Source organism: Dromiciops gliroides, chromosome 5, assembly GCF_019393635.1.
Source record: "Dromiciops gliroides isolate mDroGli1 chromosome 5, mDroGli1.pri, whole genome shotgun sequence".
NCBI classification, from domain to species: domain Eukaryota; kingdom Metazoa; phylum Chordata; class Mammalia; order Microbiotheria; family Microbiotheriidae; genus Dromiciops; species Dromiciops gliroides.
Window position 1 is genome coordinate 217,893,056 of NC_057865.1, and position 22,514 is coordinate 217,915,569.

The 22,514-nt window shown below is 37.1% G+C and overlaps 1 protein-coding gene across 1 annotated transcript in view; it reads right to left on the reverse strand.

Moving 5' to 3' along the window:
* TFCP2 (transcription factor CP2) overlaps positions 1-22,514 on the reverse strand; it is a 72,625-nt gene that overhangs the window by 17,201 nt on the left and 32,910 nt on the right. The window contains 4 exon segments of the mRNA XM_043965716.1: positions 342-448; positions 13,208-13,313; positions 14,985-15,061; positions 15,461-15,612. Coding sequence (XP_043821651.1) covers positions 342-448; positions 13,208-13,313; positions 14,985-15,061; positions 15,461-15,612 — 442 coding nt within the window.

Genomic DNA, 22,514 nt, shown 5'->3' on the forward strand with positions numbered 1-22,514 from the left:
GTCACCAAACCTGCAGGCCTTTCAGGCTTTTCCATATGCAATGCAAATGAACTCTTTAACCTGTTTTCTCTCTCCTCATTACAGTATAAGAACCTTGAGAGCAGAAACTATCTTACCTTTTCTATTTATATATGTAGCATGTAGCACAGTGCTTAGCATGTATTAAGTCCTTAGTAAATGCTTTTTCATTCACTCATTCAAAGGGGCTCTAAGACACATGCTGAGAAGTTTTTACTTGAGTCAGTTGGGAGCCTCTCTAAGGGGTTTTATCTTTATCATGTGCTATTCCTTATTTGGCAAAACAAGCAACCTGTTTTATACTGGACACCACATCCTTTTACCTGAATAAACACTGATGTCCTCTTTGTAGGGTCCCAGAGGAACTCCACAGTATTCAGTTGTGTTGGATTTGCCCTAGGGTCAATTATACCTACAGACACTGGAATATCTGAAAGATAAAATACTAGTTATCAAGCAGTTGAATGCTACTAGGCTTAAAAGAAAAACCACTCATTTTCATGTTCTTGTCCAGAGTTAGCATGAAACTGGTTAAGTCTTAAATCTCTTTTTGGGTTAAAAAAAAATGATTATTTCAGTAAAATTAACAGTACTAGAAAAATGACTTACTCATTTAATATCACTCCTAAGCACTTTTCCTTTGGTCTGACTTTGGGTGTATTTGGTTTCTTTTCTTTATTTCTTTTTTTTTAAATTTCAAAGGCTTAAAACTAAATCATTTTAACAGCTCTGTTCCAATTTGCCAAAATGCCACTCAGCTGACTTATTACATCTTAATTTTAGTTTTGACCCAAGTGAAAACTATCTACAACCACAATGTATCCAAGTTACTGAATCAATCAATGGCATTTCAGACACCTAAAGGAGGGTCCTTTGTACAAAGAGTCAGAAAAACCAAAAAGCATTGTATAAATATATTACACAGTTTCATGCTACTGCAGAGAGTTCTTCATCTAGAATTAGGTGACAGGTACAACAGACAAAGTACTATATGGTATGCTTCAGTAAAGCCCTGGATTTCATTCCCCATAATATTTAGTTATTAGAAAGATATGGATTGAACTTTACTACTTAACAATACAACCATAGAGCAACAACCCAGTGTAAAGCCAGGGATAGTAACTAAGTGGGTTCCAGAAGTGTTTCGCTGTAAATAATTGTGTTACCTATATGACAATTACTCATTTAAACCTAGTAGCATTTAGTTGTTCAATACCAAAATATATCATCTTCCTCTTCCTCTTATCTCCTCCCTTCACAAAGGAATAAATTCACTATATTAATCAAAGATAGAAATATATTACAAGTTGCACATAATTATCACTACATATGTAATTGTACAATTATATAAATTTAGAGTGTATTAAGAAGCGAACAAGAAAATGTAATGGTCACTGTCTCAAGATCACTAGACATGATAGGGAAAAATTCCTATTCCACATTATTTCTGTTTTTATCTGTGTTGTGTATTAATTTTTAACTATAAAAATATTAATCAATAGAGACAAGTGTCTACTTGCAAATTTCTCTGAATTAAATTTTGCTAAATGGCCATATTTTGTATATGTCCAAATACAGTTGTCAATATGAATCCTGTTCTGGTTCTGATGATTGTACTTTGGATCATCTTATGTCTATACTCCTTTATGTTCTTTGTACTTATTTTTATAACACTATATTATTTTACATTTGTATATCATCAATTTTTCAGCATTTCTTCACTCAAATGATATATATATATATATTTTTTTTTTCTATTCATAATAGTTTTGAGATCAAGTTCCAGAAATTAAATCTGTAGGTCAGAGTATCATCAGTTCTCTGACTTGTATTATATGTTGAAGTATTTTTCTCCAGAAAATTTGCAGAAATCTACAATCTTACCAAAATGCAATAGAAAGTTTTCCCATAGATTTGAATTTTATAATTAAAAAAAATATTTTTTGCCATTCTAGAGAGTATAATGTGGTACTTTAAGGCTGTCTTGTTCAGCATTTCTCTGATCAGGGAACTTGCACATCTTTTCATGTCATTACTAAGAGTTTACACTTTTTCAAAACTTGTATGTTCAGAGTTTTTACAATTATTTCACTGAAGTATATTTATTATAACTTATGACTCAATTTCTTAGAGATTCTGGATGTCAGATCTTCATTATCATTATACTTATCACAAATATTTTCCCCAATCTCCTTCTTTTCTTTTAGAGGTAGTGCTTTTTATTATACAGAATCCTTTTACTTTTGTAAAATTTAATCCGCTGATTCTGTCTACAATGTTATCTTCCATGTTAGATTGATTAAATGAAGTATTTCTTCTATAGCTAAGCCAAAAATATTTTCTTCTAGGTTTTGGGGGTGATTTTTTTTGGGAAATCTTCATTGCTAATCCTGTTAAGAGTTTATTGTGGTATAAAGTGTTAAGTATCTATTCAGATAATCTTTTTTTCACATATAGTCATCAAATTTTCTCTACCACTTTGACTTATTGATTCCATTCATCAGTGTTATGAGTTTATCAAATACTACATTCTTAAATATACTAGTTTTCCTATTCCCTTTTCTGCAACGAAAGAACAGAGAATGTAGTGTGTGTGTGTGTGTGTGTGTGTGTGTGTGTGTTTAAGAAAAATAACTATTTGGTAGTACATTTTGAAATCTGGAAGAGCAAGTCCAGCAAGCCAATTTTCTTTTTCATACTTCTTATTGATATTTTTCCATCTGCTTTTCTCTATGAACTTTGTTATGACTCTATTACTACGAACTAGTTTATTGATATTGCATTAAATCTGTAGATTATCTTGGAAAGTACTGATCTTTTTTTGAATAATATTTATTTGACCTGGGGCAGCTGGGTGGCGCAATGGATGGAGTACTGGCCCTGGAGTCAGGAGGACCTGAGTTCAGAACCGGCCTCAGACACTTGACACTTGCTGGCTGTGTGCTGGCAAATCACTTAACCCCAATGGCCTCACCAAAAAAAAAAATTTATTTGACCTAATGATGAGTAGCAGATATTCCATTTCTTTAGTTATTCTTTGATTTCTCTTAAAAACAATTTTTACGTTCTCTCTGCGTCTCTTATATGCCTCTTTTAATGCCTAAATGTTTTGGTGCATTTTGTTGTGGTTATGAAAGGTATTTCTCTATTGATATTCCTTGATTCTCACTAGATAAATAGAGAAATTAAGATGATTTTTGTAGGATGTGTTCTATATCCCTTTACTCTACTAACATCATTTATTACACCTATTAATTTTTTTCACTGTCTTAAGTTTTCTAAAGGTATATAATCATGGAATCTATAAACAGAAGTAATTAAACTTAGTTGCTAATGTTTATTCCTTTAGTTCTTGTACTTTATTGCTACTGCTTAAAATTTATAAAAACTATCTCAAACAACAGTGTTATTATGTGTGGATAACTGCATTTTTTTTTAAGTGAGGCAGTTGGGGTTAAGTGACTTGCCCAGGGTCACACAGCTAGTGTTAAGTGTCTGAGGCCGGATCTGAACTCAGGTACTCCTGACTCCAGGGCCGGTGCTCTATCCACTGCGCCATCTAGCTGCCCCGATAACTGCATTTTAATGGAACTGTTTTTAGTGTTTTTCTACTGCACAAAAGCTAAGTATATGGTTCTGAATATATGCTTTTTATCATATTAAAGAGTTTTCTACTCCTGTGTTAATAAACACTAACTGATCACTATTTTATCAGTCTATTGCTATGCCTACTAATATAATTATATAGTCTTTATCAGATAGATTGATGTTATTTTTTTCTTATTATACTTAACTATCCTATCAGTTATAAATCCCACATGGTTATGAAAGATGATTTTGCTAATGTACTTTGCTGATGTTGTATTCCCTTTCTGAGCATTATACTTGGCTTACAGTCTTCTTTTTCAGTCTTTGGTTTAAGGATCCATATCATTCGTCTTTCTTTTTTGTTTTGATTTTCTTTTTTAGTGAGGCAATTGGGATTAAGTGACTTGCCCAGGGTCACACAGTTAATAAGTATTAAGTGTCTGAGGCTGGATTTGAACTCAGGTACTCCTGAATCCAGGGCTGGTGCTCTATCCACTGCACCATCTAGCTGCCCCCATCTTTCTTTTTTGAGACTATATAAGCATGAGTTTCTTATGTATAAATTCAAAGTGGATGGCTGAACAGGAAGATAAGTGCTATTTCCCCATATACCTACTCCAGAAAAACCAGTGAAATTTAACAGACAGAATAATGATTAAAATACTAATAAACAATAAGTGATTTCTTCCACCCCAGAACTACACGCAAAAAGTCACTTAGAAGACCACAGGCAATAGAAATGGGATCTCTTCCAAAGAAGCAAGCATTAGAATGACCTGAGATAGGATGCATATGTAGCCCATAACTCTGTTTAGGGAAAATTAAGAGCTGGGGGTTCTCCAGAAAAAGCTACAGTATAGTCAAAAAGAAGCAGGTCAAGGACCTTTGAAGGTAGGGAGTCAGTCAGTCAATAAGTATTTATTAAGCACCTACTATGTGCCAGGCACTGCTCTAAGAGCAAAGGATACAAATACAAAGAAAGGCAAAAGACAGTCCCTACTCTTAAGGAGTTCACAATCAAATGGGGAGATAATAAGCAAACAAATATGTACAAACAAGCTATATTCAGGATAAAAAGGAAATAATTCATGAAGAGAAGGCACTCGAATTAAGAATTGGGAAAGATTCCTGTGTAAGATGGGCTTTTAGTTGGAACTTAAAGGAAGCGAATAGGTAGAGACGGGAACCATTTCAGGAATTAGAGAGCCAGAAAAATTGCCCAGGGCTGAAATATAGAATGTGTTGTTCAGGGGACAGAAGAGAGGCCAGTGCCACTGGATTAAAAAGTACATGGTGGGGAGCGGCTAGGTGGCACAGTGGATAAAGCACCGGCCCTGGAGTCAGGAGTACCTGAGTTCAAATCTGGCCTCAGACACTTGACACTTACTAGCTGTGTGACCCTGGGCAAGTCACTTAACCCCAATTGCCTCACTAAAAAAAAAAAAAAAGTACATGGTAAAGGGGGCAGCTAGGTGGTGCAGTGGATAGAGCACCAGCCCTGAATTCAGGAGGACCTGAGTTCAAATCTGGCCTCAGACACTTGACACTTACTAGTTGTGTGACCCTGGGCAAGTTACTTAACCCCCACTGCCCTGCCAAAAAAAAAAAAAGTACATGGTAGGGTGTAAGATGCAAGAAGACTTGAATGCCCAATGGAGGTTTTTGTATTTCATCCTAAAGGTGATTGAGAGGCACTGAAGTTTATACATACACACATACATATGTGTGTGTGTGTGTGTGTGTGTGTGTGTGTGTGTGTGTGTATATATGGATGGATGTATATATATGGATGAATGGCTATAGACAGAACAAAGGTATTCTGAGAAAGCTGTTTTCAGGTGAGCTCTGAAAGTACACTTTGAGTGTCTAAGGCAGATCTCTTGTTTTGTTTTTTTTTTTTGTTTTTTTTTTTTTTTTAATTTTTGCAGGGCAATGGGGGTTAAGTGACTTGCCCAGGGTCACACAGCTAGTTAAGTGTCAAGTGTCTGAGGCTGGATTTGAACTCAGGTACTCCTGAATCCAAGGCCAGTGCTTTATCCACTGCGCCACCTAGCTGCCCCCTAAGGCAGATCTCTTAACCCAGGGATCAATCTGGTCCAGGAAGCACAGTGCTGTTAGGTAGGATACAAAGAGCAGAGAAAGATTCAAAACATTAATTAGGTAAAATTCACTTAGCATTTATTAGACACTGTAGCAGATGATAGGACAAGAAAACAAAAAAATGGAATATTCCCTGCCTTAAAGGAGTTTATATTCTACTAGAGGAAGCTATAACACAGGTAAGTAATCTCTCTCTCTCTCTCTCACACACACACACACACACACACACACACACACAGTAATTTTTGGTAGTGGGGAAACAGCATGGAATCAAAGACAAAAGCTTTCTTGGATCAGATCTAAGATGGAGTTAGAATTCTCAGGAAGCTAAATAAGGTCAGCCATAGGATCAGGGCTGGATTTTCCCCATATGGTACCTGGCAGCAGTGGGATTTCAATTGCTAGACTAGTGTTCCTGGAAAGGCAGCAAATTTAGAAAAATATACAGGAGGGGGAAGCTAGGTGGTGCAGTGGATAAAGCACCCACCCTGGATTCAGGAGGACCTGAGTTCAAATCCAGCCTCAGACACTTGACACTTACTAGCTGTGTGACCCTGGGCAAGTCACTTAACCCTCATTGCCCTGAAAGAAAGAAAAAAAGAAAGAAAGAAAGAAAGAAGGAAGGAAGGGAAAGAAAGAAAGAAGGAAAGAGAGAAAGAAAGAAGGAAAGAGAGAAAGATATACAGGAGACTGGCAAAGATGGGAAGAGTTGGGGAAAGCAAATTAACTAAGCATTCTCCCACCAAACCATTCCAGAAAAGGCCATGGAAGAGCAGCAAACTGGGTTATGATAAAAAAATCCAGAGAGAAAGCACAATGAGTCATCTTTCCAGTCTGTTTCAGTATAGAGAGACAGCCAAAGGTGTGTGAGCATGAGGGAGGAACCAGGAAGACCCATGAAAAACCTTCCAGTACAGCGTTTTGTGGGGCTGTGTACCAGGGCAAGGAGTATGGTCACAGATCCAACATAGACATGGCCTAACACTGTATACCTTGCAAGGAGTAGGACAGGAGCTAGCCTGTAACTGTATGGCTCTGATCCTGGAGTTGGGTTGAAGATCAGATCTGACTGAGACCATCTTCTGGGCAAGCAACAGGAAAAGAAACAAGCAGCAGCTCTGGGCTCTGACCTAGGATGGGGACTATGGATTCAGCCCACTGACCTGACCTAGGCCTGCAGTTAAACAACCAGGGCAAGGAACTCACAAGGGTGAACATGGAATTCTGTCTCTCTGAACTTACAAAGCCTTCTAGATAGCTGTCAAAGGAATGGGGCCACCAGTAGTCTCCTGAAGCTCTAATTAGGGGCAAATCAGCAGTTGTGTTACTCAACCTAAAAGCAGGTTCTGGAGCTTGTTAAACTCAAGACTAGAAAACAGACCTCAGACCACTGAGGCATGCTCAAAGTTTGGAGGTTCCTGGCCTGAGCTACTCAGAAGATCCTTGGAGAAAACAGTACTCAGTACCCAGGAAAAAATAGCAGGAGGACCCCAGAGAATAAGGTTCAGGACCAAATAAGGCATGACCTTCACTCCACAATTGTGCACTCTGGTTCTAACACAAAGCCCCAATTTGGGCAACAAGACTATAAAGCATAATAAACAAAAAAGATGGGCCAAAATAAAGGACTGTTATGGAGTCAGAGATGCCTAAGATATAAACATAGAAGAAAAGAATAGCTTTATAATATCTGTAAGCAAAACTTAAAATAAAATTAGTCTGGCCACAAGGTCAACTAGAATGAAGAAATTAGGCAAGAGTTAAAAAACCCTATCATAAATGAAATGAAATATCTTAAGTAAGCACTTGAGGAAAGATTTGGAGAGATAATTAACAAGAGGTATAAAATCTTACTCAAATTAAAAAGAAAATTAGAATGTAACAAAGAGAAGTTAATGATTTCAAGAAACAAGAAGAAATCTAAAAAAAAAGAAAATAAGAAGAAAATATAGAGTATTTTATATCAAAAACAAATGAGGGGGCAGCTAGGTGGCGCAGTGGATAGAGCACCGGCCCTGGAGTCAGGAGTACCTGAGTTCAGATCCGGCCTCAGACACTTAACACTTACTAGCTGTGTGACCCTGGGCAAGTCACTTAACCCCAATTGCCTCACTAAAAAACCAAAAAAAACAAAAAACAAAAAACCCCAAAAACAAATGAGCTGGAAAACAGGTCTAGGAGAAAAAAAAAATCAACAAATCATCAGTTTATATGAAAACCACAACCAAAAAAAATGGCCTGGATGTCATATTTCAAGAAATCACGAATGAAAACTGCTCTGGTGCATTAGAAGGTAGCATACAAATAGAAAGAACCCACCAGTCATCTCCTAAAAGAAACCCACAAAATGAAAATTCCAAGGAATGTCATAATCAAAATTTAGAGCTTCTAGGTCAAAGAAAAAATACTGAAAGCAGCCAGAATAAAAGGGTTTAAGTACTCAGGAGCCATTTTCAGGATTATACAACGTATGATACCACTATAAAAGCAAGGAGAGGAGACATGATACTACTATAAAGGAAAGGAGAGCTTGGAGTATGATATTTCAACAGGCCAAAGATAGAGGCTTATAACCAAAAATAACTTATCCAGGAAAACTAGTAATTCTACAGAGGAAGAAATAGTCCTTTAATGAAATAGAGAACATATAATCATTCTTGATTAAAAGAAACTTTGAATGCAAAAACAGGAATCAAGAGAAACATAAAAAGGTAAATATATTTGAACAACTGGAAGGAACTATGAAAGGACAAAGTGCTTACATTCTAATAGGAATTAAAGAAACATGTTCCTTCAGAACTCTAATGTTAGTTAAGGTAATAATGGTAGTTTAGACAAAGGATCTAGGAGTGGTTTTGTTGTTTTGATGAAAATTTTAAAAAGGGGGAGGTGATATATTAGAAAGAAATTGAGATTAAGAGAACAGAAACTTAACGTCAAATTATCTAGGCACACAAAGTAAAGGGCAGCTGGGTAGATAGAGTGCCAGGTGTGGAATCAGGAAGACTAATCTTTGTGAAATCTGGCCTCAGACAATTACTACAGGGTGGGTGGGCCATAAGTCACGAAGTCACAAAGGGGTTTCAATATTTAATAACTCCTTTCTTTTTTGTTTTTAATTTATAATACCATAACATCATATACAGTATATATAGGAAAAAATATCTATGTGTACATATAGGAAATAGAGAACAAATACTTTTTTAAAAGTTATTAAGACATCAGACCCTTTCATGACTTTTGGCTCACCCTATATCTGTGTGCTCCCATCTCACTTCCTTTTATCCTGACATCAATCACAGGTTCTTATGAACTACCATCATGACACACTCTCCCTGTCGTACTGCCCCCTCTCTCCTCTCTATTTCCTCCTGCTCTCTGTTGAATCCAATGTACTGTTAGACTAAATTGTGCATTCAAAAAAGGGCACTCTACTGACCAGGTTAGATGAAAATGAAATTCAAGTGATGTCCCTCTTCCTCCTTAGTTGCATAATCTTTTTTTAAAAAAAATATTTATTTAAATTAATTAAATTTTTTTGGCGGGGCAATGGGGGTTAAGTGACTTGCCCAGGGTCACACAGCCAGTAAGTGTCAAGTGTCTGAGGCCGGATTTGAACTCAGGAACTCCTGAATCCAGGGCCAGTGCTTTATCCACTGCGCCACCCAGCCACCCCCTATAATCTTTTATAATCTTTATGTTTTTGTTTAGTAATTTCAATTGTGTCCAACTCTTTGTGACTCCATTTGAGGTTTTCTTGGCAAAGATACTGGGGTGGTTTGCCATTTCTTTCTCCAGTTCATTTTACAGATGAGAAAACTGAAGCAAACAGGGTGAAGTGATTTGCCCAGAAAGTTTTTCTTTTAAAAAGCCTTATTTTCAAGACATTTAAGGAACTGATTCATATTTTAAGGTAAATAATTTCCTAATTAATAATGGTCAATGGATATGAATAGTTTCTGAAAGAATATAAGCTATCAGTAGCCATATGAAAAAAAGTTCCAATTCAAATATACTCTTAAGAAAAAGAGAAATACAAATTAAAGTAACTCTGAGGTTCTACCTCACACCTAAAAGATCGGTAAAGTTGATGAAAAACAGAAATGACAAACACTGGAGGAGATGGAGGGGGAAAAAGATACTACTAAAGCAGTTTCCAAGTATGCCCCATAATTACTCAATTATGAATGTCCTTTGACAGTGATACCACTACTAGGTCTATGCCCTCCAAAGAGAGCTAAGAAAAAAGAAAAATATTTACAAAAGCTTCTTTTGTACTCTAAGAGTTATTGTGATTTGGGGGACCCCATCTTTGGCTAAAATAGAAAGCCTCAGGCATGCCCTGCACAGTTCCCTCCACCCAGCACGGAAAACCCGAGGCCCAGCTCCCTCCAGGCAAGCCAGGGTGTGCAAGGAAACCCCGTGCCCCAGCCGGCCTTGGACACTGCCCCTAGGGGTGCCAGCGAATTAGCTTGGGGTATGTGGGTAGTCAGCCCTGGTTTCCTGTGAGAGAAGAGTTTTTTATTCTGGGGGGTAGAGAAGAGGGGGGAGGAGTCGGGAGGAGATGGGAGGAGACATGTGGAGAGTAGAGAGGAGGAGACCGGAGGAGACGGGAGGAGACCGGAGGAGACCGGAGGAGACCGGAGGAGACAGGAGGAGACAGGAGGAGACCGGGGGAGACAGGAGGAGACAGGAGGAGACAGGAGGAGACAGGAGGAGACAGGAGGAAACAGGAGGAGACAGGAGGAGACAGGAGGAGACAGGAAGAGACAGGAAGAGACAGGAGGAGACGAGAAGAGAGAGAGTTCATGATGGCAGGCAAGAAAGCTAAATGAGGACGTGCAGGGGCATAGAGAGAGTTAAATGCACAGCAGCTGAGTCTGGCGGGAGAGTTCACAGGTCATATGTCCTACTTTTCTTTGTCCTTATTTCTAAATTTGTTCTCATCAATAAACCCTGTTATTTTTTGTTTAGCTGAAAAGAGGCTTTTTATAATCTTGTTTCTTATCAGTCGGGGAAAAACAATTGGGGAGGGGCCAGTGTGGAAGAGATCCCATATTAAATTTGACCCATACAGTACTAGAAAAGAATGGAAAATTAAAGGGTTGCCCATCAATTAGGGAACAGCTGAACAAATTATGGTACATGAAATTAACAGAGATCTACTGTATCATAATAAAAGATAAATGGGATGGTTTCAGAGAAACCTGGGAAGATTTCTATGAACTAATCCAAAGTGAAGTGAGTAGAACCAGAACAATTTACATAATAACAACAACACTGTAAAAGTAACTAACTTTGAAAGACTTAAGTTTGATAGATGCAATGTCCAACCATGAGGATCTTTTATCTCCTAAGACAGAGGCATATGATGGACTCATGCTGTAGAATGAGATACAAATTTCTTGACATAGCTAATGTTGGAATTTGTTTTTATTTAACTATAAATATAAACATGAATATACCATATAATATAATGAAATAGGACTATATCTTCGATCCCCTTCATCACAATTTCTTTTCTAGAATATTTATTTTTTCTTTTAATGTTATCAAAACCACTTCTACAAATATGTGTTACAATGGTTTTGTTTCTTTTCATTTTTCTTTTTTGGGGTGTGTGTGTGTGTGTGTGTGTGTGTGTGTGTGTGTGTGTGTGTGTGTGTGAAGACATAAGAAAGAGAGAAAATGTATGCTTGTTAACCAAGAAAAAACATTTTAAAAAGAAAATAAAATTATGTGTTACACCTGGTAAAACTAAATAACGGGACTCACTCTAGCTATGTCACCTTGTAGCCATATGAGAACTTCAAGTAACCCTTAAAAAAGAGTAGAAGAGCATCCCTAAAGAGATCATAGATGAGGGAAAAGGACCCACATGTACAAAAATATTTATAGCAGCTCTCTTTGTGGTGGCAAAGAATTGGAAATCGAGGGAATGCCCAGTAATTTGGGAATGGCTAAACAAATTGTGGTATATGAATGTAACAGAATACTATTGTGTTGTAAGAAACGATGACCAGGAGTTCAGAGAAACCTGGAAGGACTTACATGAACTGATGCTGACTGAGAGGAGCAGAACCAGGAGAACACTGTACACAGTAACAGCAACATTGTGGGATGAACAATGGTGATAGACTTGGCTCTTCTCAGCAGTGCAACGATCCAAAACAATTTCAAAGAACTCATGATAGAAAATGTTCTCAACATCCAGAAAAAAAGAACCGTGGATTATGAATGCAGATTGAACCAAACTGTTTCTACTTTTGGGCTGTTTTTTTCCCTTCTTTTTTGAGGTTTTCCCCTTGTGCTCTGAATCTTCTTTCACAAGATGACTAATGTAGAAATATATTTAATGTGATTGTACATATATAACCTATATCAGATTGCTTTCCATATTGGGGAAGAGGGAGGGAAGGGAGGGTGGGAGAAAAATTGGGAACTAAAAATCCTATGAAAACAAAGGCTGAAAACTATCCTTATATGTAACTGGAAAATAATAAAATACTTAAAAAAAAAAAAAAGAGCATCCCTGATGATTCTCCCCTCACCTGCCTTTTTCTGAAGAGTAATCCAACCTGTCTCATCCTTGGAAGTTGCAGGAGGAACAGAGAGATGAAATCTGATCTATTTTTTTAGTGCTATTCATTTAAATAAATTCAACTCAACACACATTTTTGTCTATGTACAAGATGCTTACTGTTTTTGACACTATCACTCACTATTCCATAAATTCCAGTGGCTCCCTATTATACCTAAAAACAATACCCTCTGTTTGGCATTTAACTCTTCAAAGGCAACAAATAACCTCTCCAGGCTTGTTACGTATTCAACACTTCAGGAACATTCTTTGGTCCAGCCAAAATGACTTTCCTGTTGTCCCTTACACATGGCATTCCATTTCCTAACACCACCCCTTTAGTACAGGCTGATCCCCTGGTCAGGAATACATGCCTTTTTCAGCTAGAATCACCAGGTTCCTGTACAGTTCACCTCAAGGACCCCCTCCTCCATGAGGCCTCTTCTGGTCCCCTGAGCAGCTAGTTCTCATCCACACTAAAGTTACTTTGTTTTATTTTCTATCCATTCTGTACATATTCTTTGGGCACATGTTAGAAAAGAGGCTCCCTGAGGGAAAGGATACTTGATAAGCTGTGTCTGTTCCAAAGCACTCAGCACAGTGCCTGGTACTTGGTAGGTACCCAATGCTTGTTCAGTGATTAATAAGAAGATTAGTCATAAACCTTGCCCTTATACAGCTTGAAATCTAGGAAGCTCCTAGCATCTCTCTGAAATAGAGTGCAATTATTACATACAAATAAGATTTTAAAATATCAACTTCTATTTCAAGACTAGTTTGTTTTTTCACACTATTTAAAATCATAACTTCCAGTTTCAAGGCTTAGCAAATTCATGAAGTATTCTGAAATCACAGTCAAAGAAAACCATTCCTCTGTTGGAGCTAAATGCACTCCCTCAATAGCACATTCTCCCAATTCACCTATATCAAGGATTCTATCCCCTGGCCTGTTCCATCTCCAGCCCTCAAGCTGCTGATGCTCAGTGTACTGCAGTCGTCTGTCATGGAATACCACTCGAAATATACTCTGGAAAGAAAAGGCAAAAAGAATTAATAACAGGATATATGCATCCTCCAAGGTTAGCAGTATTACCAAGGAGGTATGACTTCTAAGGTCTCACCGGCTCTAAAGTTCTATGACCTAGGAAAAGTAGTTCTGCTGTACTGGGCACAAGAACTAGATGTGGAGTCAGAGGACCCGAGTTCAAATCTCCACTCTGCTGTGTGGACAAGTCATTTAATTTAATCTCTCTGGGCCTCAGTTTCCTCATCTGTAAAATGAAAGGGTTGGATTAGATGTTCTTTAACATCCTTTCTAGCTCTAAATACTATATTTGATAAAGGTGCTGCTCCTTCCTGGCTGTTCTGACAAGCACGTCAGTGATAACAAAACAAAATTAACAGAGGTTAGCCGAAGTCTGTTGCTGGACTTCAACTTTATGTTCTTCTTTTGAGCATCAATATTCCAGTCTAAGGTCCGCCCAAAAAGCCCTATATCACTAGAAACCTGTTCAATGACCCAGATTTCCTAACTGTTATAGCAGCGATACCCATAATTTGAAACTTGACTCAAAGTATTAATTCTGAGGCCAGAGAAGCATCAGGGATCGCTATCCTAAACATTTTTTTCCCTTTTTTTCTACTAATCATATGCTACAATTGGCCCAAATTTACCAACACATATGAAAAATATGCCATTCCATACAAAGTGACATATCACAACTAAATAAGCGTAAAAGGTAGACACAGATCCTATTGCATCATGCTTCTTTTCTGTCACATTTCACAACATGAATAGAAATACAACATGGATTCCAACCCCACCTCTAGATATGGGTGGCTAGGTGGCAGAGTGGAGAGGATGCTGGGTCTGGAGTCAGACAGACTCATCTTCCTGAGCTCAAATCTGACCTTATACACTTATTAGCAGTGTGACCCTGGACAAGTCACTCAAACCTGTTTGCCTTAGTTTCCTCATCTATGAAATGAGCCAGAGAAGGAAATGGCAAACCACTCCAGCATCCTTGCCAAGAAAACCCTAAATAGCATCATGAAGTCACACATAACTGAAAAGACCCAACATAAAAAAAGTTCCAGTTACAGCTGCTATCATAGTAGCAATAACTTCTATTTACCCTGTTGCTTTACCAAATATCCAGTGGGGAAAGGAAACCTTGTGGCTGCTTTTAAAGCTCTCAGAGAAGTTGCTTGCTTTCATGGCTGCAGTTCATTTTTTTTTTCTTTTTCTTTTTTTAGGGCAAGGCAATGAGGGTTAAGTGACTTGCCCTGTGTCACACAGATAGTAAGTGTCAAGTGTCTGAGGCTGGATTTGAACTCAGGTCCTCCTGAATCCAGGGCCAGTGCTTTATCCACTGCACCACCTAGTTGCCCCCCAGCTGCAGTTCATATTACATTAAGCCCAGGAGACCAACACTGAAGATGATCTAAGGTTTTCTGAGATTTTTCAAATAGCACCTGGACCTTCACTAATCACATTAAACACAGAGTAAGTGGGTAGAGATGTCTATTGCTGAAATATCAGTGGGACTCAAAGGGCTTCATCTTGGCTTCCTGAGATCAGCATATCTAGTCAGCAAATGGTGGTAGGTGGGAGTATACAGGAGACTATAAAATTTATTGTCTCAAAAAGGGCAGAGAGAAAATTGTGTAAGCAGGTGGTTTATTCTTTTTCCTTTACCTTCACCAACTTGCCATTGATTTCTGGAAGTTCTCCAACATTCCTGTTGTCCAGCATCTGGATTTCATAAGACTGACCTAGAGGAAATAAAGATTACATGTTTAAAAGCGAAGCCAACAGCTCATCAAAAATAAACTTGAAAGTTATAAAAAGTAAATTTTCAACTGATTTTAATTATGATCACAAAAATAAAGTGTTCTGTGATCAATGTGATCACTAACTTGAGGGGAAAATGAAACTGGATTAGAAACAAGAAGGATAAACAGTTGGGAGAAACCAGAAATATAAAACCATTAATTCTTTCTATGTGTTATTGGAAAGAATGAGATTGTCATTATAACTCAAAAGATCCTTGGAGGTAACCTTTCAGTAGAACCAGTCACAACAACCATCTTCGGAGAAAGTTAAATTGGTCTTGTACAATGACATAAATGCAGAGGAGCTCAGTAATATTAATGACAAAAGAAGTACGTCACCTTGATTGAGATATGTGAGTGTTTCATCATGGAGCTTCACTGCAGGAGAGGTAGCAGCACAAAGCACATACTGGAAAGGCAGAATTTTATTCTCATCATCAGGTGGCAAACTTGACTCTTCTTGTTTAAAAATGGGCAATGCAAGGACATCACTAAAACAAACGAAACAAATGTCTTTCAAAAACACCAGACAATTATAAAAAGGCAGGGATTAAGTCTCTTTGTAGGTTAACTACATGTAATGGTTTAATAACTACCACCAATTAAAAAAAAATCACAAAACCTAGAAAATCCCATGAATATTATAACCAGTTAGGTTTGATATAGTCTACAAAGTGAAGGAGATTGTTTACAGAAATGGCATTTTAACCAAATTACAAATTCAAATGACACATCAATAATAACACTACTGACTCACATTTATATAACGCCTAACAGTTTAAATGCTTTCTGCACAACAACCCTGGTTAGATGTCACATCTTACAATATCATCCCTGATCCCGGGCTGGAGATGGTTCCTTCCCCTCCCCAAATCTCTCATGTCATTTTATTTTACCCGTTTTAAGCATATATCTATGCCAACTTAGGTTCATAGGATTGAGAATTAGAAGGAATATTAGAAACCATCCATTATCAGTGACCTTATTTTATAGCTGAGAAAATTAAAGCCCAGGGAGTTTGAGAAATTTGTCCAAAGCCACTGATATATGCCATATACCCCACACACAACAAAGTATTTATAGCAGCACTTTTTGTTATAGCTAAGAATTTAAAATAAAGTAGATGCCTAACGATGGGGAATAGCTAAACTAATTATGATACACAAAGGCAATGAAATGTTACTGTGCTCTAAGAAATGATGTGTGATGAAAAAAGATGAGCATGGAAAGAGCTATATGAACTGATGCAGGGTAAAGTAAACAAAATCAACAAAACAATATACACAGTGACTACAACAATGTAAATGGAAAGAACAAAACAAAAAATCAAAAGTAAATGTAACAAAAATTATAAAGATCAAGCAGGACTTGAAAGAAACATGAGAAGATACTACCAACCTACTCCTTCGTGGAAGTGGGAGGTCCATAGTTGTTACACATTGCAAATGATTTCAAGCTTTTTCAATGTAATGATCAGTTAGGCTGACTTTTTTTTTCTCTCTTAAAAAAAACCTATTTGATCTGTAGTATAGCTCTCAGGGAGGAAGAGGGACACATGGGAAACAAACTACGGTGGTGGAAGAAACATAAAATATCAATTAAAAACATTTAAAAATAAGAAAGACTTGTCCAAGATCACACTAGTAGTTCTATAGCACAAATTGTATACATATCTTCTCTACCTATTAGAAGTAAGCACTCTCCAAATTATGTTGGTTTTCATTTTTGCATCCTCTATATCAAGCATAGTGCTTTGAACATAGTAAATAATAAATGTTTGTTGAATTTTGTTGAAAGTCTCTGCAAATGAGGAAATAAACTCAACTAAGTTAAGTAGGCAACTTCTCCATAATCACAAGGCAATAAAATAAGAACCTGAGTTAAGATTTGAATCCAGGTCTTCTGGTTCCATATCTGCCCCCCATTGCTAATTCTACCTCAGCACAGGTAGAATAACTAAAAAATAATACATATTGCTTCAACAATCTATTTGAGCAACATTCTCAAGTTAGTAGATGATGGTAGGGGGAGCCTTTTAAAAATGTTGCTTAAATTCGCAAAGATGGTCACAAAAGATGGGCATAGTTAATGTTCAAGACAGGCATATTAATATAATATTAGTGGAGCTGTCAGTGGGTCTAACCATTCTGGATAACAATTTGGAATTACACTAAGACAGTGACTCTCTGATCCAGAGATCCCAAGTCTATGCATATACTCCAAAATAAGGTCAAAGACAGAAAGATTCATACACCAAAAATTTATTCATAGCAGTACTTTCTGTGATAGCAAATAACTGGAACAAAGTGGATGTCCATCAACTGGAGAATGGGTAAAAACACTGTAAGACATGAATGCAGGCAGAGGGACTGGCCTCATAATTTCACTGATACAGAAACATGAATGTAATGGAATTTTTATTATGACATGAAGAAACTATGAAGAATTTTTAAAAAACATAAGAAGACATATGAATTGAAACACTATGAAGTGGGAAAAATTAGGAAAATGGAGGCAATGATCGCAATAATTAAACAAGACCAACAAATACCTGAATTTCATATAATAATGTTAAATTTTGTCCTTTAAGAAAAGATGAGAAAATGCACCTCCCTCCCTTATTTGCAGAAGCAAGCGATTATGGATGTGGAATACTACATACACTATGTATATATTAACTAAGCTGATATGTTTGTTAGTTTTGCTGAACTGCTTTTTTCTTTTATTCTTTGTTACAATGGATAGAAAAATGTTGCTCAGAAGTCCAAAATTAAAACTTTTTACTTGGCTAATGTGATAAGATAAGATTATGGACTAGTGCTGATAATTAAGAACCTACCTTGACTCCGGGGACCATAAGAATCCCCATGATCCACCTAAAAAACACAGCCCTGCCTTAAATCAGGGGAATGGACTAGACTCAATAGATAATTATTTCTGACCTTTTGGGAGTTTCAGTCCTTGTTTATTTGAGTTCATGCACCTGCTCCCATCTTTACCAGTTCCAACCAGAAGTATTATGTGGTATATATTTATTTTTTAAAGTGAATTAAAGTTAATATTATTTTGAGAATTTTGTGATACCACTTGATCATCAGAAAATACCCAATGGTTGCACAAAGCAGGGTTGCAAATTACTGTCCTGCTTAAGATCCTTTCAAGCCCCAAATTGTGGGTAAAGATGAAAAGGTTCAGGATAAGTACATCTATAATAAGTAATTCTCAGGGGATCAGGACATTATCCTCTACTAATGTTGGGTAAAACTAGCTGCGATTGTAGAATATGAGACTCGGAATATACCCCCATGTTATTTGTGTTCTATGGATCTCTGGTTTGCAAAACTGGTCTGACTAGCAGACAGATATGATTAAAGAAACCCTCTTAAAGAAACTCTCTTAGAGAAAGTAGATGGTTTGAGAATAAACTAGCATCCCAAATCTGCTAAGAGGTAGACATAGGATTGTATTAGATAACTATTTAGTAAGTTATTTATAAGTGGTATTAATTTATCCACAAAAACCTATACTGTCCTTGTAATATGGTCTCTGTTGATTACTGATTTGAGTGGCTGATTACACAGTAAAAAGCAAAAAGACTAAATTAGATGAAATGTCAAAATTCCTGTAACTACCACATACCACTTGCATCTCTATCACGTATACATCAATTCGCTGCCACACATTAAAGGATCACAGAACATACAGAAGAGACCATCTGGTTCAACCCTAACCCTACCATTTTACAGATGAGGAAACTAAGGCCTAGAGAGTTTAAGTGATTTGCTAAATAGCAGAGTTCAGACATGAACCCAGGTCTTCGAACTCCAAAACCATCATATCATTTCAAGGTTATTGCAGTCATGCAAAAACTATGAATAAAAATGACTAAATTAATATGACTCTACATAGAACTACTATTTCCAATATAAACAAGTATTGGTGATTTGACACTAGAGCAATATTTGAATAAAATTAACACAAAAAATAAAAAATAAGCAACAAAGCTCTCCTCTGTTGCTGATGCCTAAGCATTTGTTATTAGCTTAATTCAGATAACTAAATTTATCTACCTCCCTCCCTACATGCAAACAAGAGTTTATGAACTGCACAACTTCTACAGATTGTTAAGGAAGTATTTTAAAGGACAGGAGAAGCAGAGTCCTTTGGGGGGGGGCAGCGAGGGTTAAGTGACTTGCCCAAGGTCACACAGCTAGTAAGTGTCAAGTGTCTGAAGCCAGATTTGAACTCAGGTCTTCCTGAATCCAGGGTTGGTACTTTATCCACTGTGCCACCTAGCTGCCCCAAGAGTCCTTTCAACCACCTGCAACTCCTCTTGGATAGGCTGATCTCTCCATATATTATCACTATGCTGTTAACTCAGCTCCTTTCCACCTTCCTCAGCTTCCTCTGCCTTCTGATTGCAGGGCTAGAGGGTGGCATACTAAACTCCTCCAAGTTTTCCTTTATAGAGGGCATCATTCTGACTTTCCAACTCATTCTACTTTCCACCTGCAGCTCTACTTGGTTGCAACTTTCTGGAACAAGATACAAGATTCCCCCAAATGTTTTCCCCAACCCTTTCCAGCTTTCTTTTGTGCTTCCTCTTGCCCAATGAGATTAAAGTCTCCTAGAGGACAGGAACCATTCTTCTTTTATTTATTTGTATCTCCAGTGCCTAGCATAGTACCTGGCACACAGCAAGTGCTTAGTAAACATTTATTGAATTGAATTGTCTACCCTTCCACAAAGACTGCTCTCCTTCACCAGACCAAATGGAAGAGAGGAGGGAATTCTTCTTGTCCTTCTGTACTGATCTCCCTGTGAGACCAAAGATGCTGGAGGTTGATGTGGCAAAAATGACATATGTTGTCAACAAAAACAAAAAACAGAGCAGCTAGGTGGTGCAGTGGAAAGAGCACGGGCCCTGGAGTCAGGAGGACCTGAGTTCAAATCCGGCCTTAGACACTTAATACTAGCTGTGTGACCCTGGGCAAGTCACTTAAGCCCAATTGCCTCACCAAAAAACAAAACAAAACAAAACCAAAGAGCACTAAAAATACAAAAACAAAGCACTGCTTGATACTTCACAAGGTTCTTATGCTTCTCAAATTTTCCCCAAACTGTCCATAGAAGTTTGGGGAGTAAGATAAATAAATAAGACAATAATATACCAAGGCTCAATTTGAAAATCTTCAGATTTACATAATTAATTTTAAATGAGCAACTTTCCCACCCCAGCATTTCCTGACAAAGATGATCAGAAAAAAATGCATCTTTCCTGAAAAGTTTAATGAAGATTACCTGGAATATGTTACTCGAGCTAATTCTGACTTCTGCAGCATGGCAACAACTCATTGTTTACAAATAAACCTTTTTTCCTTCAAATGTCACTGATAGGCAATGCCTACTTAAAATACCACTTGCTAACCATACTCAGGAGATCCTGACAACAATATCTAGCCCATAATAACTGAGTAGAAAAGCTGTCCTTTAGTGCTCTTATTTGGGGGTTCTAGTTCTTGTGATTTAAAAAGTATTCTGTAAAACTTCCCTAAATTTACCTTAGGGTTAAAGTTTTGTTTGGCACAACCAAATGAAATCTCTTCCTCAGAAACTTCTGGATTATAAACACTTAAATAAAATGGAACTGCTCAAAATTTTGCTGGTTCAAATTTTCTCTGCATTGAAAGTAAGTGTGGCGGGGCAGCTAGGAGGTGCAGTGGATAAAGCACCGGCCCTGGAGTCAGGAGTACCTGAGTTCAAATCGGACCTCAGACATTTAACACTTACTAGCTGTGTGACCCTGGGCAAGTCACTTAACCCCAACTGCCTTACCAAAAAAAAAAAAAAAGAAAGTGTGGCATGAAGAGGTTAAAACCAAAGGCAGAGATAAATCTTGGCTCCTTTTTGTACTGAAGACAATTAAAAAAGGAACTAAATTTGGAAACTAACATGTTTGCTCCCTCTTCAAAGGTATATACAGGTTAGGGCAAATCCATTATGGTAGACCACTATATTGCACTAACCACCTATATCACATAACTAACATTCCTTTAGAATGTAAACTAATTTGCAAAATTTTGCAAAGAAGAACAGTGGAAGATTATTGCAGCATTGCCTTTATTAAAACTAAACAAAACACCAAGAACCAGCAGGAAGAAAAACAAATTTGTAGAAAACCTGGCAAGAGACTAAATGAAGCCAGATCTTCCCAAAAGAATTAAGAATTTAAGTGGAAGGAAAATAGCAAGTAAAATGAAAAATGTAAAGACAACAAGTCCTATTCTTCAGGACAGTGTGGTCACCACATTTGTACTGACATCAAAGTTTCTTAAACTATGGGTTGTGACCCCATAGGGGGTAACTGAATGTAGGAGTTGTGAAAAGTCTGGCAACAGTAAAATGTTATGTATATCTATTTTATATACCTATACACCCAGGGTCAAATAAAAATTTTCCTGGTGAAAAAGGGTCACGAGTGGAAAAAGTTTAAGAAGCCCTGCTCTACATCATAGTGCTTGATGTGTTAATGCATGAGGAAGCAGAAAAGGCACAAAAAAAAAGAAAAAAAAAAAGGAAAGAGTTGCTAGAATAGTCTTAGTACAATATACACAGAGGAGATCCATCCTGAAGCTAATGTAATTTAAGAGTGCTGAGGGAACTAAAAATCTCACAAAAAAGAATGCTGAAAAAATATCTTTACATGTAATTAAAAAAAATAAAATACTATTTTAAAAAGATACTATTTTTAAAAATACTATTTCAAAAATACATGAAAGAGGGGCAGCTAGGTGGTGCAGTGGATAGAGCACCAGCTCTGGAATCAGGAGTACCTGAGTTCAAATCCGGCCTCAGACACTTAACACTTACTAGCTGTGTGACCCTGGGCAAGTCACTTAACCCCAATTGCCTCACTAAAAAAAAAAAAAAAAAACATGAAAGAAGGGATAATAGCAAACACTTACATTAGTATCTGATATTATCCAAATACAATACTGATCTTAGTTATCATACCAAAAAAATTAAGAAAATATCAGTAACTATTAACCCATGTTTTTTGCAAAAGTTTTATAAGAATCATATATATACATATTGAGGACATACTTGAAAAGAGACATGAAAAGAGATAAGCTCTAACCAAGATAATATGTATAGAAGGACATCTTGAAGCAAATACAAGTTCCTACCATGTTAATTATTCTTAACTATACAAACGATTTTAAAAAAATAGTTTGTAGTAGACATTAAGGCAATATGTAAATGAGTTACTTTGGTAGATATAAATGCCATTTAAAGGCTCTTTTCTGACAAGGCAAGTTTCTCACAAGATAACTTCAAAGATGAGAATTACACTCAATGGCAATGTAAAAGCAAAGCATATAGCAAAGATATA